This window comes from Pholis gunnellus, assembly GCF_910591455.1.
Source record: "Pholis gunnellus genome assembly, chromosome: 6".
Taxonomy (NCBI): Eukaryota; Metazoa; Chordata; class Actinopteri; order Perciformes; family Pholidae; genus Pholis; species Pholis gunnellus.
Window position 1 is genome coordinate 15,087,019 of NC_136532.1, and position 16,065 is coordinate 15,103,083.

At 40.6% G+C, this 16,065-nt stretch overlaps 1 protein-coding gene across 1 annotated transcript in view; it reads right to left on the reverse strand.

Moving 5' to 3' along the window:
- LOC306697532 (GDNF family receptor alpha-2-like) overlaps positions 1–16,065 on the reverse strand; it is a 42,309-nt gene that overhangs the window by 19,564 nt on the left and 6,680 nt on the right. The window contains exons 3-4 of the mRNA XM_079161506.1: positions 11,248–11,334; positions 299–677 (exon numbers count right to left, since the gene is read on the reverse strand). Coding sequence (XP_079017632.1) covers positions 299–677; positions 11,248–11,334 — 466 coding nt within the window. The remainder of the gene's footprint in view (positions 1–298; positions 678–11,247; positions 11,335–16,065) is intronic.

Consider the following 16,065-nt stretch of genomic DNA (forward strand, 5'->3'; position numbering starts at 1 on the left):
TATACAATTTTAGGATGTCATGGGAGGTAGGAATGTACTGTCAAACAGGAACTCTCTCCAACACACGGATTCAATTTCTTATTTTTCCATGAATATAAACAGACGTTAATGAATCTTTAGATGTGTTTGCTCGTCTCATACGCACAGCACTAAAATCAGTCCATCAAAAACGCAGACATTCAAGCAAATGAAATGAATGTCTGCCCTGCCACTCCTCGAAATACACACATACAGGAAACTCTTCTTTTGCCATTAAGATCCCAAAGCCTTCCACCCCCACTATTTCCCTTTCTTTCACCTGCAAAGAGAGTCCTGGCGGCAGACCCTCCGTAGCTCCAGACAGTTGGGTTTCTCCTTATCTTTATAGGAGCAATCAGGCACGATTGTCTGCCTGCGTCGTTCGGCACAGCCCACACTCTGACAGGGGCAGAAGAGCAGTCGGTGGCTGAACTCAGGGGGCACACGATCCAGGAACAGCCTCAGCGCTTTGTGGCAGCGCTTCTTGCTGCAGGCTTCACCCTTGTTGGGGTCCTCCTTGCTGCAGGTAGCGATATAGGCGGAGCGTTGCCTCTTGCAGCTGCTGTTGAGGTTGCAAGCTTTGGCCGCGTCAAGACAGGGGTTGCAGTTTCTTTCGGCGTCGACACAGTGGAAACCTTTTGGGGCCACTGTGAGCATCCCTGTGTCAATGTATGCAAAGAAGAGAGAAAACACAGTGACTTTAGTGAACCTTTAAATGAAAAAGAGATGTCAGACATGTATTTCCAACGAGCAATGAGCTGTTTATGACTTTATCATGCTTTCTTTCTTTCTGATTGGTGGTATTTAAGCAAACACAACCTGGATGAAATACAATGCCAACAGTTTGATAAAGATCTTTCCATTAATCCTCTAACCCAACATCATTGTTCTGATATAGTTTACGTACGATCAACAAATAAAACAATAATCCGTGCATTTCTACCCATCAGGGAGTTCATTGCAAATGTTAGACTTGAACGCTGAAGCAGACTCCTCAATATCATCCAACAGAAAGCCACAGGAGGAATGCCTGCAGCTAGCCCACATCCACTCTGACTGAATAATTGATTCAGTTTCAAACCTTGAGTGAAGTATGAATGAATTAAGCAATGATTTCAAATTGGATGTTAATACATTATTCACTTCCAGGTAATATTATGATGTGATTATAATATTAGTACATTATCAAGTTGTCGTAGATTTTATACATTATTGTATTGTATTGTAACATTGTTTCTATACTTAAAATGTGAGTAAAACACAATAAACAATCAAATAAGATATTTGAATTAGTTAAATGGGACGGCTGTAAAATGAACAGGAGTCCTTGTGAAAATATTGACGAGAGCACTTATTGATGTGAACACTGGTTGGTGGGAAACAACATTAAATACTGTAACATCTGTCCAAAAAGGTGCTAAGCTCAAGGACTAGGCAAAGACTCCACACTGTGCTGTATGATCCACTTATTGGATGGTTCAAGTACAAGATTAAGTTCTCTTTTCTTCTGTAATCACAAAGTGAAACATTGCAATTACCCCATAGTCTACACATCATATTTGTGGCAAACAGATTATGTCATTAGGTGTTCTGAGATACTGCATATACCACAGTGGCAGTAAGATACCACACTCTATTCCTGAGATATACCGGTAATAAAGCAGGATCATGTTCACTTGTGGCACCCCTCTCTTGTATTCAGGCTATATTAGAGAAGTTAACCTCCCTCCCCTGTAGATAATGATATTTCAGAGGTCGTAGCGGTATGGTGACACCCAGAGAGATTCATCTCTTATTCAACAGAACCAATCTCACTCTGTGTCTATCAGACAGCAGGGAGCAGGAAAAAGACCATTTATTTGAGAGATGCTGGGTTGTTACCAAGTGGTGCATCTCACGTTATCAATCCTAGAAATGGGGATACATAGAACAGATCACATCACAACTGAGGGATAAAAAATAAGCAAACCCACAAAATTAATGACTTTGTGGTTTTAGATCACGTCAGATAAAATGAAACTCACTGCCACTGAAGAATAGCAGAAGTAGAATATGGGCACTTCATCACAAAGAGACGAAAGCACACTCAGACTTTGCTTTACATTAACTAGAGTTTTCACTTAAATGTATTAAAGAGGTAAAATGCAGCAGGCGCTCTCATAAACAGGTTCAACAGATGTAAGTGTTCAAAATAGTGCTGTCTTTTTTTAATGTTTGGCACAGGCCACCACGGGAGAACCTTTCCTTCTTTGTTCGAGGAATGAGAGCATTAACTTTCATGACTCCTATCAGAATAAGATATCATTGTATCATTAATTGAACTTGTTAATCGTTGCACTCTCTGAGGGAAGCAGATAAATGATCCACAGCCGATGTCTGGCGGCATTGCAAACTCAGTCTTGTTCGTGTAAGTGACTGAAAAGGCAGACAGAATTGTGCTCAGATCATGTACATATGCGACAGTAACAAACATCAAACCTTGAAGGCAATGATGTGAGAAAATTGGTTCAACGAGAATCAAATAAAGAACTGACTTTGGCGCTGAGCATGAAGAGGCCGAAGCGGGGCCAAAGTTTTACTAAAATGGGCCAAGCTTGACTGAAACGGGCATGAAGGGGGCCAGTGCGGTCCAGCTGGAGGAGAGGTTAGTGGAGCGGCAGTCCAGTGGTTCAGGCTATATTACATTGATGGATTGCAGATCCTAAATCTCCCCTGGCCATCTGCAGGCTCTAATGTGGGCCACTGGGGGGTCCAGGATGAAAAGAAAATAGGAGAAGGATGAGCTACAAAGATTTATCTGACCAAGCAGGGCTGAAGCCGCTTTTGAGGCTGCAGCGACGGACAGGTTTTTACTACCTCTGATTGGGGAGCTGAGATTGAATTTGGTGCTCAACCCCAAAAGATGTCCTGGGGTGAACATAACACACAAAGCCCACTCGATTCCTCTGACGTGCTTACACACAAACAGGATGATAGCAAGAGCGTGTGGAGAAGAGGAAGGAAGCAAAGAGGTGGAGATGGAAGGGGAAATGTGCAGTATTGTGTTGCAGAGTTATAATTGATTTTTCCAAGTGCATTACAATGAAGGTTTTCAGCAAACATATTCTGCCATAATGCGTGGAGAAAGGGGTTGATAAGCTAATGATACGAGACATATAAAAATGGAAAAAGCTTTAAGAGTGGAGAGGAGACTCGAGCAGCTGATTGCAGCAGCTGATCATGACGGATGGAGAGATGAAATGAGAGGACACAGACTAACAGATTGGACAGCCACTTAGAGAGACATGCTGGGGAGCTTTCAATTAATATAGCCTAATTCAGGAAAGCCTCGGAATAATTAACCCAACCCATCAGCAGTGCAATCATAAACTCATAGTATCACAATAGTTGTGATGCTATGAGCATGTCTATTACCTTACCTCGCTGGCTGTTGCACTATACATTAATGAGCAAGCGAGGCACTGAGTGAATGAATGAACGGATAAATGGGCAAGAGTCTGCATTGATTGATTCATGGATGTATTAAACACAGCATATCAGTGTCATTAAGGGCACGGAAATTCATTAATAATGTTTTTCCTGTTATATTTTGGCAGGTGTTTGCTGCTGAGTAAGCTAATATGAATGTTCGCAGAGACGTTTAGTGTGCATGAAGCACAATGCGACATATTCATTTGGGGAATACATAACAGGAATTCACAAAAACAGTTTCAAATATGTGGTCTTAAGTTGTTTACTCCCAACTGCCTCGTGTGCCTCGGAAAAAAAATGCGATCTCATAACTGTTTAGTCGATGTCAACAACAGTTAAAGCATCGCTTTTGGTGATGCTGTCGTTTGACTGTAAATAGGCTTTTAATAGGGCACTCTACTCTGTGGGTATCATAAATTAGACCCCACTGATGTCAATGTAGAGGAAATAACTATTTATTCTTTCCTCACATACAACACACACAGGGAGAGAAAGAAAGAAAGGGAAAGGAATAGAGAGAGTGAAAAGAAAAAGAAACAGAGAGGTAAAATGTGAGATAGAGGACACCAGATGGAGATAAACAGAAAATTACATAAGACCTGCGTTCCAGTGAGAAAAGAGAAAGAGGGATAATAACGAGAAGGAGAGAGGTGAGGGAGGTGGACAGAGCACGTATGAATTAGAGGAAGTGGAAAAAAAAAACATTCTTGTACACTGTATCTGGATTTCGATGCTTTTTTCCCAAAGAGTAAGGGATCTTCTTTTCCCGGTAATTGCTCTCTGTCAGCCTAATTTGAATTCTGCATTTCATATATCATCCCATACTCAGGGGACACTGCGCTGCAGAGGGGAGTTCAGCCCAGGTTAGGAAGAGGCTCTTGGCTCTGGGTATGTTCTCAGTAATTAGGAAAGGTGCCAAAGTTTGGATTTAATACGGCCCTGGGTGAGCGTGCAAGAGCTTGTTAGGGAAGTGTTTAGTCCGGACCCCGAGGAGCATGTCAAGCATTTCCGTGTCAAAGGGCTCATCAGTCATTAGCTCTGTACTCTATGTTGCTGTGGGGTTTCCAGAGGGGAGAAAGAGGGTGCACTGGATCTACAAAATCATCTCGCTAAGCTTTATTGAGCGAACGTATAGACGTTATCAGACGAAGACCGGCGGAGTTTGTGAAGTCTTCTGTTCTGAGCGATCAACTGAATTTTACCTCGGCGCATAAAATGATTGCTGCAAAATGAACCAGCGTAGCAGATGAAAGAGAGTGAGGCCAGATGTAAATGATGAGAGATGACTAAATAATTGTATGTGAGAATAAATGTGTGTGCGGAGGTGGTAGAGGGCTGTCCAAAGGAATTTAAAATCATTGTAAACACACTTCTAAATACTTGAGCTGTTTATGAACACCTGCCTTCAAGTTGAGCTTCCTCTGGTGAAATTCAAAGCATGAGCATCCTCAGTGGCCCCCTCAGTCTTAATATGCATGCTGTTTAGCTCCTTCAACCGTTACTGGCAATAATGCAGAATGTAGCGAAATAATCTAACAGGATGTGTGTGTCTGGTAAACCTACACAATATCAACAAACTGCTTCCGTGTTCATTATCAACGTGCAAGTAGAGAGTAACTAAAAATACTAACAAACTGAAACACCAAACATGTTCTGTGGATTATTCCCTCTTGTTTAATGCAAACTTGTTAGAAAAACGCTGACTCGGGTCTCTGATGAGTGAGCGTCGAACAGCAACAACTCTCATTACTGACCCACAGAGAGACAAGCAAGGGCTGGAAACTGATTAGAAAATTCACACGGAATAATGAAGCATATAAACAAAGTAGTATAAATACACACAGCCACAATCAAAAGAATACACAAAACCAATTTTGCACAAACAAGCACAGGCACAGATACACTCAGACCTCTAATAACCAAAAACCTTGACTGAACGCATGGAAAAAAAGATCTTAATGTTTGCCTAAGTAATAGTAATTGTTATGAGGGCAATGTCAAAATGTCAAACACACTAACAGCATGCTGAGCACGGCTGTTTCACTGCTCCTTTTTTCCCCAGCTGTAAAAAACAGCTTTTGGGGTTTAATTGGATGGTGGGCACACTGAGCTAAGAGGTGAGAGGCTTAGTGCTGAGAGTTAGAAGGTCTTACTGGGATGTTAAACTTAATACCTGGAGGGACCCTTGAATGCAGGATTCTATGCTGCCCTCTGTTCCTAATAAGTTAATTAGCTCAGCGCTGGGTCAAGAGAACAGGATATATTTCATGTGGAGCATATTAACAATTGCAGTTAATGATATCTTGGCACGCTGTATGCAATATATAATTCCTCTGGGCTTCAATTCTTTGGGTCCTGGCACATTGTGGAGGAAGGATTTTCCCCCACATCTTTCATACATGTCTTTTTGATTATGCTATTGATTGTGCGGCATCCCTGCCTTGAAACCATGAAAACAAACGGTTATGCCTTGTTTCAAGCTTTGAAGTGCGATGCTTTGCTGCTTTTTTTGTTTTCCATCATAGTAAAGTCAATACCATTTGACTTTTGGACTTTATGTAAGTGAAAACAAGCAATTTGAAGACATCACCTTGCAATTGTGTGGAGCACTATTTTCTGATAATTCATAGACCAAAATCAATTAATCGGTTAATACAGAAAAGAAGATGCAGAAAAATATTTCTGCGTTCATCAAACGAACTAGCATGAGCACATCATCCACCAGATGGGATTAATATTCTGAACTATAAGCTTGGTGGGGTGAGGAGGTGTCTGCCATTGGCAGCTGTGGGACTGTAAACAAGACAAATGTGCCTTCCTGTAGCATCTCCGTGCTTCATCTTTTTGTCTGATTTTGTTAGATTCCCACCGGCGTTTAGTCCAATTTCATTAGAGCAGGGAAAATATGCATTAATATTACTTATTGTGCTTAATTATTATAGCAACTAAAGGGGTTTTGGGTTATCAATAGATTTCTTCTGGGAAATACTTACTCAGCACTCCCTATCATTTGATAATGAAGATTGTTCAACTTGAATTAGTGTGTATTTCTTTTTGCAAGTCTAAACAGTACGTGTCCCTCAATGTCAAGTGAAGAGGTAGTCGGGCTAGATTGGGGAGTTTACCCTTGATAATGCTTGGGTGTTTTTATGAACATGTAAGAGCATGCTAGAATACAGTTTTAATGCAGATTAATGCAGAAACTGGAAAGAGAATACATTCTGCACTAAATGATTGACTGATACAGTCTTGATGCTCTGGATTGGGGACAGGCTTAAATACCAAGAAACATTATTATAGATAAGTTGATAAATAGTGGTAAAGGGCAACTGTGGGCAGCAGTAAGGTAAAATAAATAGAACAATATTATACTGAGCTGCTCATGTTAGAAACAATACTGTTATTGCTCATCCTGGGTTCACTACAGAGCACATGTGAAGCGCATTTTACATGCATCCTTTGCTGTAATAATACAACTGATAGTAAGGTTATCTGTTCTTTCTCTTTCTCTTGATCAATCACTCTCTACAACGACTGAAAGGCATATTTTGTGCATGAATCTTTTCATTTCTGAAGTGTTTAAGATTACATATTGTGCCTTCTGTGTTTCTGTGGAGCAGAGGTAGCACCCTTTGGTTGTTTTCATACTCATAGTAAGGTAGCTCTCACCAAAATGTTGACGATAATTACATTCCCCAAGTCTTGGACAATTTAGAAGAATTTAGATCAACTGGTCTAAGTCATTGGTGAAGTCCTTTAGATATGTGGATGTCGTCCCCTCCCTGTAGTCCACTACAATTAAAAACTTCCAAGGCATCTTAGGGTGGAAACTGACATGAAAAAAGGTTACTTTTCCCAATTTCCCCAAAAGCATAGATATTTTACTGAGGGTCATTTTTTACTCCAGCATCCACGGTCTCATCTCAAAATTCATTTGGAGGGCCAAGTGTCCTCGCCTCAAACTGTCAACCCTGCAACATGGCAGACAGGAAGGAGGACTTGCTGTCCCCAATTTCAAGATGAAATTTCGGTCACATGTGCCCGTTACCAATCTGGTTTTACCCCAATGCATCGGTTTCACGGCCCCAATGCATCGGTTTCATTTTCAGAGGAAAATGTAGCCTCTCCTCATTGTTCACAAGACCTAGTATTACTTTAATCTGTCTCCTAAACGCTCCAAATCTAAACCGTCTACCATTTACAATATGTCATTTATGTACAGGCCTTGAGGTCTCATTTATGTGTATGTATAAACAATTGATAACTAGAGACCCCACCCATCTTCATTTTGATCTCAACTACACACCAGCATCTTAACCCCAGTTGCATGACGCTATCGTGGTGACAAAACACGACAGACTAACAGAAACATTTTGAATCGTTGTTTTTTTAATTGTTTTCATGTTTTTATTGTTTTGTGGTTTTTATCTGATGTCTGTAACAGGTATGTTTGCAGTGACAATGAATCTTGAGCTAGTATATTGCTCTTTCAGAATTATGGATTAAGGCAGCTGTAAGTTTGGGTGACTTGCTACAAAGCCCTGCCTACATGTGTTAAGAGAGCTATAGGTTAACAACATGTAACCATCATCATATTTCAGGCTTAGCGTTACTAGTTGTGGGTGCTGATTATATTATGATCGCTGGAGCTGTCTACAGCGATCCCGAAAGACATCCCAAGTGTTTTTCACAGCATTCCCACTTGCTGGTAACCAGAACTCCCTTCCAGCCAGCTTTCAGTATTTTCCTATTCACATGTTTGCTTCCCTATATAACCTTTACTCTCTTTCCATCTATCATCTCCATCATCTATCAGATAGCCATGCCCTCTGCCCTGACACTGACAGCATGACATAGCGATTAAGAGTCACAGGTCACAGGAGAATAAAACACCCAGCAATAACCAGACTGCTAAAGCAGAATGTAGACAGGTGGGCAGGTGGGCAGCATCAAACCTTGTGACAGTGGGCCAAAAGGTGGAAGAATCTTTCTGACACTGCACTTCTTGGATAAGATGATCGAGGAACAAGTTTCTTCCTGTTGGTAGCCAAGCCTATTGGGCCCTTCACAAACAACAGCACAACTGCTCTGTAAGAAAAGGTTTGCATGGTGCCACAACGACTTTTAAAAAATCTGGTTAAACTTTGATCGCAGAGTGCAACAATGTGCGCTGAATCCGGTGGCGAGCCCAGCGCAAATCACGTCCTATATGTATCCGATTGAAGCAGCAATGTGCTACACAAACTGCACCTCAACCTTTGGTGGTGAGAGACGTGGCACGAGAGACTGTGGCTCACTGCCATTACAGCAAAGAAGCCAGTGGAAATGATGTCGACGAGGACACTCCAGTCAGCCCTGGACGCAACTGTGCTGAGCATTGAGGTGAGGAAACACTGCTGATGCAGGTGCACAGTGCCAGCAAAGCAGGGACAGGACGAAGCAGATATTGTCGTCACGGAGGAGCAGCCTCTTCCCTTATTTAAGGGACGGACCACACTGGGTTTAATGTGCTCATTGTCTTTTTTTTTATCTGTGTGTACAGCGCATGCTAATTTTCAGTTTGAAGATATGCAAAAATGAGCGACTATAGCACACAGTCCCATTAGAAGGAGAAGCCTGTGTGAAATAGTTTTGCAGGTATCACCTAGGGCAATGCAGAAGCTGAGTCTCCATATGTTTTGTTTAATTTAAACTTCAAGCGAGAATGCGTGCGAGTGCATGCAGTAGTATATAATTCTTTTTCATTTCTATCACAACTTCTGTCCCTTATCTTCCTCCCAGACAAAAACTTTTAAAGTAGCAGAGATTATTTTTCAATTTCCTACCTTTCCTCTTGGAGAGTATACATTCCCCTGTCCTCATCAACCAACCAGATATCATATATTCCCCGGGTCTCTATGCAGTTTAACATTTGTAGATGGGATTATTAATACTTTTATGTGGTTTAGTTATCAAAATGAGAATTATTTTCATAAAACAAGTCTGTAATTACTTACGTGTTTGCCTGTGGTTTTCTCTCAGTGCCACAATCAATTAATCTGTCCTCAGAATTGCTAAATAATGAGGAAAGCTTGCGGCTAAACAGATTTCAGAGAGCAAATCCAATGTCTCACCTTGGAGAGAATGCAAGAAACAGCTGAAGCAAAATGGATGCAGTAATGAGTCCCCTGTTGTATCTTAATATGTCGAGGTACACTGTGCTGCGCTCCTAGTTTTACCAGGGCAATTGCACTCTTACACTGGCTAAAGATAGTGTCTGTACTTTGATTATTATCTTGCTTGAATGTTTGTTAGCAGGGCATCTCAAAAGTAATAAACATACACCAATAACCATTTAGAAAGTGCTTTACATTTCCACTCACTTCTCATATCTTTCAAATATCTTTTCAAATATCGTTTTTTCAACCACAAATGTCATCCAGTCTCTACCAAATTAGGCTCATAACACAATTTAGATATGAAAATGTATTTCCTGTGTTTTGATATTGCATACTTGTTTTTAATAACTGGTTGCTTAATCATTAAAGGTCTATTTGAAATATGGCCATATTTCTTGAGCACATGGTACGACTGCAGCTATTTTTAAATGATGGGAGCACATACTGTTTCAGTTCTGAATTGTTTTTGCAATATTGAATGGCATTTCAACTATATTTGTCGCTACAGCAACAGGATAGATTGAAATGGTCATAACTCAGTGGTCATGAGTCCTACTAACTTGAAAGCTCTAAAAACCCTAATCATTAATCCGCATGATCATCAACTATAAATATTTTGGTGCCGATCTCAAATCCAAATGCAGCTTCTAAACAGCTAAAATAATTTTTTTTGAGGATTTTGCAGCCTTGGGGGACGCGCTATCTGAATGCTTTCTAGATGAATATGCACTTAAATCAGGGACTGTAGTTTGCCATCATTTCTCAAAACTCCAAAAATAATGAAAGCCTGCACTTTGTAATATTCATCCTGGTACTCTCTTCTTCTTTCAAAATATCAAACAGTTGCATTTTCAAAAACAAGTGATACATTGCTGATTTCAAACTAAGGGGATTATACACAAAGCTTGTCGTTCTTGTACAGTTATAAAACAAAGAAAGATACATCAGCCAAAACAAAAGGAAATTTGTTGGCTTCAGTGTTTGTAGATTGCTTTTGGCGAAAACATTTCATAAAAAATAGAAGAGAACATCCTCTGGAAATTTCTGTCAGAAGTGGATGAAAAAAAACACGATTGAATTTAAGTGACTGTAGCCTGTAGCTCTGGCAATGGACAGGCGCAGTCCCTGTGTCCCATCACACCTATTGTATAACTTGCTTCTCAGCACTGCATTAACCATTGTAGCTGTGTTTTATAATAAGATCTGCATTGATTATTGATAGCATGACGGCAATAACCAGTAAATTAAATAGCAGGCTATAGCTCCCCTGATGGGTGCTGGGCTGTTTAATTAGTAAACCAAATAGGAAATCAAACTGAAAGCTAAATCAATGGCTGGGAAAATGTCGGGTAATACACTGAAAGTATATAACAATTGTCGTAGGTCACAAGAAAGATTAAACCAAAAGCATCCAATTCATTCAGGACAGTTGACTGGTGGAATGCCAGTGCGGAACGATCAACACAGGCTCTTTAGCCTCTACACTGTTATTTATCACAAAAGAACCTTCATTTCCCCATCTCCAGAACGCATAGTTACATCATACTTCCACTCATATGATAAACCACAAAGAGTTGAGTTCTAATAAAAGCTGTGATACCTGAAGAGATGGAGGCCAAGCGGAACGCATCAGGGTGTCGGTTTGGTGCTACAGGTTCATACGGGGATGAGTCATCCATGTCTCCACCTGAAACAAAAGTCAAGATTAACTATCAATCAGAGCATTTTAGCATTTCCAAAGAACAGAAAATGGAGTGCATTCTAGCCAGTGTCGGCTTTCGAAGGTCATGCCCCATCAAATGAATTGCTGTGCCCAACCACCCACCTGCAGGCCAAGCCTTTGGCGCCAAACTTTGCGTTTCATTAATCTATTCATACATAGCAAATTTAGCAATGTGTGAGAATTCATTCTCCACTCTAAGCATCCCCCTCTGAAAGAACACACTCAAACAGAATTCAATACATGTTCCAAATGGAAACACTGTATTAAATGAGATTTTTATGATGTCATTTCCATGTATTGGACTGGCTGACCAACTGACTCCCGCTATGAGCGTTTAGTTGTTTTTTTTTCATATGGAAAACAGGATGTTCATCATGATCATTTCCTTTTGGACAGAGTGTTTGTTCTTGCTGTGGTTGGATTGGGGCGTTGAAGCACAAGCAATGCATCTTCCCTGCTAACAATGTTGCCAGAGCTGTTTGTAAAAAAAAAAAGAAGAAAAAATTAAAATCAAATTAGCACTCAACTGACTGAGTCTCTCCCATGTGCCTGCTTCTCTGTGGGCCCTAATCCCGCATTTAAAATTCATAGCCATTCGGTGTGATTGAGACAAACCCTCCAGTGTGTAATAGCTTTGCATTCCGATCCCAACAGAAAAACAGCGAGGGTGTTGTGAGGAAGGTTTGGAGGCCCGCTGCTACAAATGAGAAAATCTGAAACCTGTCAGTAGAAGACTGCGCTTCTCAGTAGATCCAATCAATAGATATAGTACATTTTGTTTATCGACATCTTTCTTGGATGCTTACTAAAAGGATGAAGCAAGAAAACGTTGTCTTGTGTGTGTGTGTGTGTATTTGGCAGTACATAGAGTTCAGTGTTATCCATGTATCCGGTGAACATTTAATCATCAAATATTCTGTAATAACATCATATATGTGTTGATACCTCAGTAAAAATTGAATTTTTCCATTAAAACTAATCAAAAGCACTGGAAGATATGTACACACTGGCACACGGTAAAAAGGAATGACTAAAGTTAGATAATTAAGGGAAAAGGGAATGACTAAAGGGAATTTTCTATCATAATTTGTCCAAAGAGCAAACCAACCACAGACTTGTGTACAAGCGACTGTGGCTGAGTGGAGAGCAGGGCCGTCTTTCAATCAGAGGGTTCGTGGTTCAAGCTCTGGCTCTGGCACCACTTGCAAGTCGATGTGTCCTTTAGCAAGACACTTAACCCTGAAAATTGCTCCCGTAGCTGTGCCTACGGTATGATAGCATCTAAAATGTAAGTAGCTTTGGATAAAAGCGTCAGCTAAATGACTGTAATGTAAGAGTTATTTCTTTAAAACTTGATCTACATCTCTTCTTTCAATCAATATTGACAATCATAACGAGATGAAACAGCTCAGCTGGCCATTCTCTGAGCACATAGCTATTGACGTCTGGCACAGTTGAGAATTGTATGTGTGTTTGAAAAAGAAAAACAGAGCACACCGGATACACAAAGGAGAGAAAAATGGAGACAGGACAACGACGGAGGGGAGAAAGGAGAAACACATAAAGGGTGACAGAGAGGCTTAGAGAAAATGACCTAAATCCTCCAAGTTTTGAGTGTACTACTTGTGCCTTCCTTGTTTGTCTTTTTTGTTTGTGTATTGAAAGATGAATTTATTTTAAAGTTTGTCTCTGTCTTTTTTTTTTTTTTTTTTCAGTTGCCTTTGCATCGCCCACATCTACGTGCATGTTACATTTCTGTCTCCAGAGTGAGGGAACAGTGATGCTTCCAGACTTGAGATCCCTCTGTGATTCTAATTGCAACAATTACCTACAAAAGCTATAGTGCTTTAGAAGCCTTTCACGGGTTCAAGACTACCACTTACTCTGCAAACAACCACCTTAACCCCTCGTCCATGTCTATTTCTGCAAAAGACGCAGTCATTGTATATATTTAAAAGAAGAGGCAAATGTTCTTCAGAAAAGTAATACTTCTTCCATTACACTAAGAACAGTTTGTACTGTACAGAGCAACATGGAATAAAGGATGCCCTATCTTCAAAACAAATGAGGTTGCTTATGCATTTTGATCAGGCAGCTCCTTCCAGTGTTGGGAAGCTTCACTGCACCATCAGCCTGGGATCAAACAGTGTTTAGGCACATTCAATTTAAAAAGTACAACTGTACAGTGGTGATCCTATAAAACATTAACGTCAAACCACAACAGTAGCTGTAGTTAATGAATATTAAAAGCTTATTTACATGAATGTTACAAGCCGTGCAGAATCATAAAACTGCAAAACACACTATAATCACACACACCCTTAGGTTGTGAAAAAAACCCACAGCAGGAGGCCTTGTTGTAAAAAAAAAAAAAATAGTGCTCTTTGACAGTCATCCTGGACCCAATTATGCGTTCATAATAGATCATTCTTCCCAGCTGTTTAGTGATAGGATGTTTTTAGCCCCAGGGCAACAACTTATCTCTGTAATTAAGCCTCCGTTTGACTTCATTTGCTCTGACAGTATGGAGCATGACCGGCACAGCTCAGACAGACATGCAGACCTTTCAACAGCAATAGAGGAATACTTCTTGGATTCACAGTCCTCTCCTTTGACATCAGGGGTTTTATGAAGCCGCTGGGCGCCATCACTCATCCTTTTCATATGCATTATCAATGAAGCTAAACTCTTGGGGTGATGGAAACCGTCCTATGGATTCTTTAGCAACTTTCTTGGCAAACCGTTTATAGCTGGAAGCCAAGTTAATTTTAATAACCATAATTCACCTTGTTTTGTTTTTTAAAGGTGCCCTATACTGTTTAATATTGATTTCATGTTGTTACCTTTTTTGCTGCAGGAAATGTTGGGAGAATATTACTTCTTATTCAATTAATAACAATATATTGCAACAGTTTTGTTCTTATATTAATCACATACAAAAAAAGCTTAGCACTGCCTGAGCAGTCTGGAGCACAGCCGGAGGTCCTCTGCAGAGCTCTGCTGGTTGCTGCACAAACTCGGCTGGCAACAAAAGGTGACCGAGCCTTTGCTGTCAGAGCTCCCAAAGTCTGCAAATGAGCTGTCAGTGGAGATCAAGCTAGCCAGAACACTTTCCTCTTTAAAGAACTTCTCAAAGCACACTTGTATTCTACAGAAATGTATCAGAGAGAACACTGGAATATGGGAATTCACAATTTTATTACATTAAGATAAACGCATTAATTTTTCCTCTGGACTTCCTCCCATAATGTGCTCGTTTAAAAAAAGACAAGATAAAGTAAAGTGATACTACAAATGCATCTTTCTTCAAATTGTGATAAACAGAACACGAGTTGAAGCATAAATTTAGTTAACGGCTCAGCGTTTGAAGTGATATTGACATTTTGAACTCAATTCCAAACCATTCAAAGAGCACATTGGATTAGCTCAGAATAATATTTCAAGTCACAATTCCAATCCAGCGAGGCGTGGTGGACAAACACAGCTGAGAAAATGAGTGCTATCATTTTTATTCATGCCTTTGGCTATGTGAATGTAATGTTAATATTAATAGTTACACATGCGCTTACCCAAATCAGCATTTTAATACCTGGTGTCAGGTACTAAATGTTAAATATAGTGTAAATCCTGCAAAACTTATGGCATAGGAGCATATTGGGGACAACATTAAAAACAGGCAACAGAGGTGCAGCCCAATATATCAGCATCTGCTCACCATCTTACATTTGATATCAATAGGAGTGAAAAGAAAATGCCATAATTTGGGATTTTGTAAATGTACAACATCAACAGTCAATATTATTAAGCATCTCAGGATCAAATGGAAACATGATTAGTGCTGCTGTATTGGTAACTGAAGGATAACAACCCAAATGATTCATCTAAATATACAAAAATGTGTTTGGCTAGGTGTGCTTTGAAAAACTTGGCTGACTTACTGCAAAAAGCAGCTTCAATTAATGCTGCAGAGAGGCAAAACCAGAGAGACAGGGAGAGTTCGAGAGCAAGAGAAATAGAAGTAACCATGTTGTGATGACAGCCGCTGGGCCTGTTGACTTCTGCAACGCATATTCACTCAGCACCGCTGTGAACCTTCCAGCCAGGAGTGAGTCTTAATGCCCACATCATGACAGCATTCACTGAGCAGAATGGGCCGTCACTCACTCTCCCTTCCGATAGTGAGCCTGAGAACTCACTCCACTATAAAAGGCTAATCTAAACCCCGCTACCTGGCCCGCATTTCTGTCGCACTGTCACACTATACAGCCTCATGGTGAATGGGAGTCATCTCGGGCACTTCACCTTACAGGGTAGAAAATCATTAGACAGATTTACGAGGACAAACTGTGCCTTTTTTGTCATCATATTTTACTGATCCTTTTCACATTTTGGGATGAAAGATAACAGGGGAGAAGGAGGGATGAAAAGTGCGAGGAGGGGAAAGCTCTGAAAGGCTTTATTGATCACATCCAGAAGCTATCGACAGGTCCCTTCCTCTGATGATGAAGTAGCCACCTAGCGAGTGCCGGCTGGGTCTCCAGCGACGGGAGGGAGAAAGCAGAGAGGACATATTCAGCATGCAGGAGCCTGCTTCCCCTATCCCCTGACATGCGGGGCAGGCTGGAAAAATGTTCTGCTTATGACAGTGGATGGCTAAGGTAATGGCCGGTGACTGCTACCATTGCTCATAGTAAT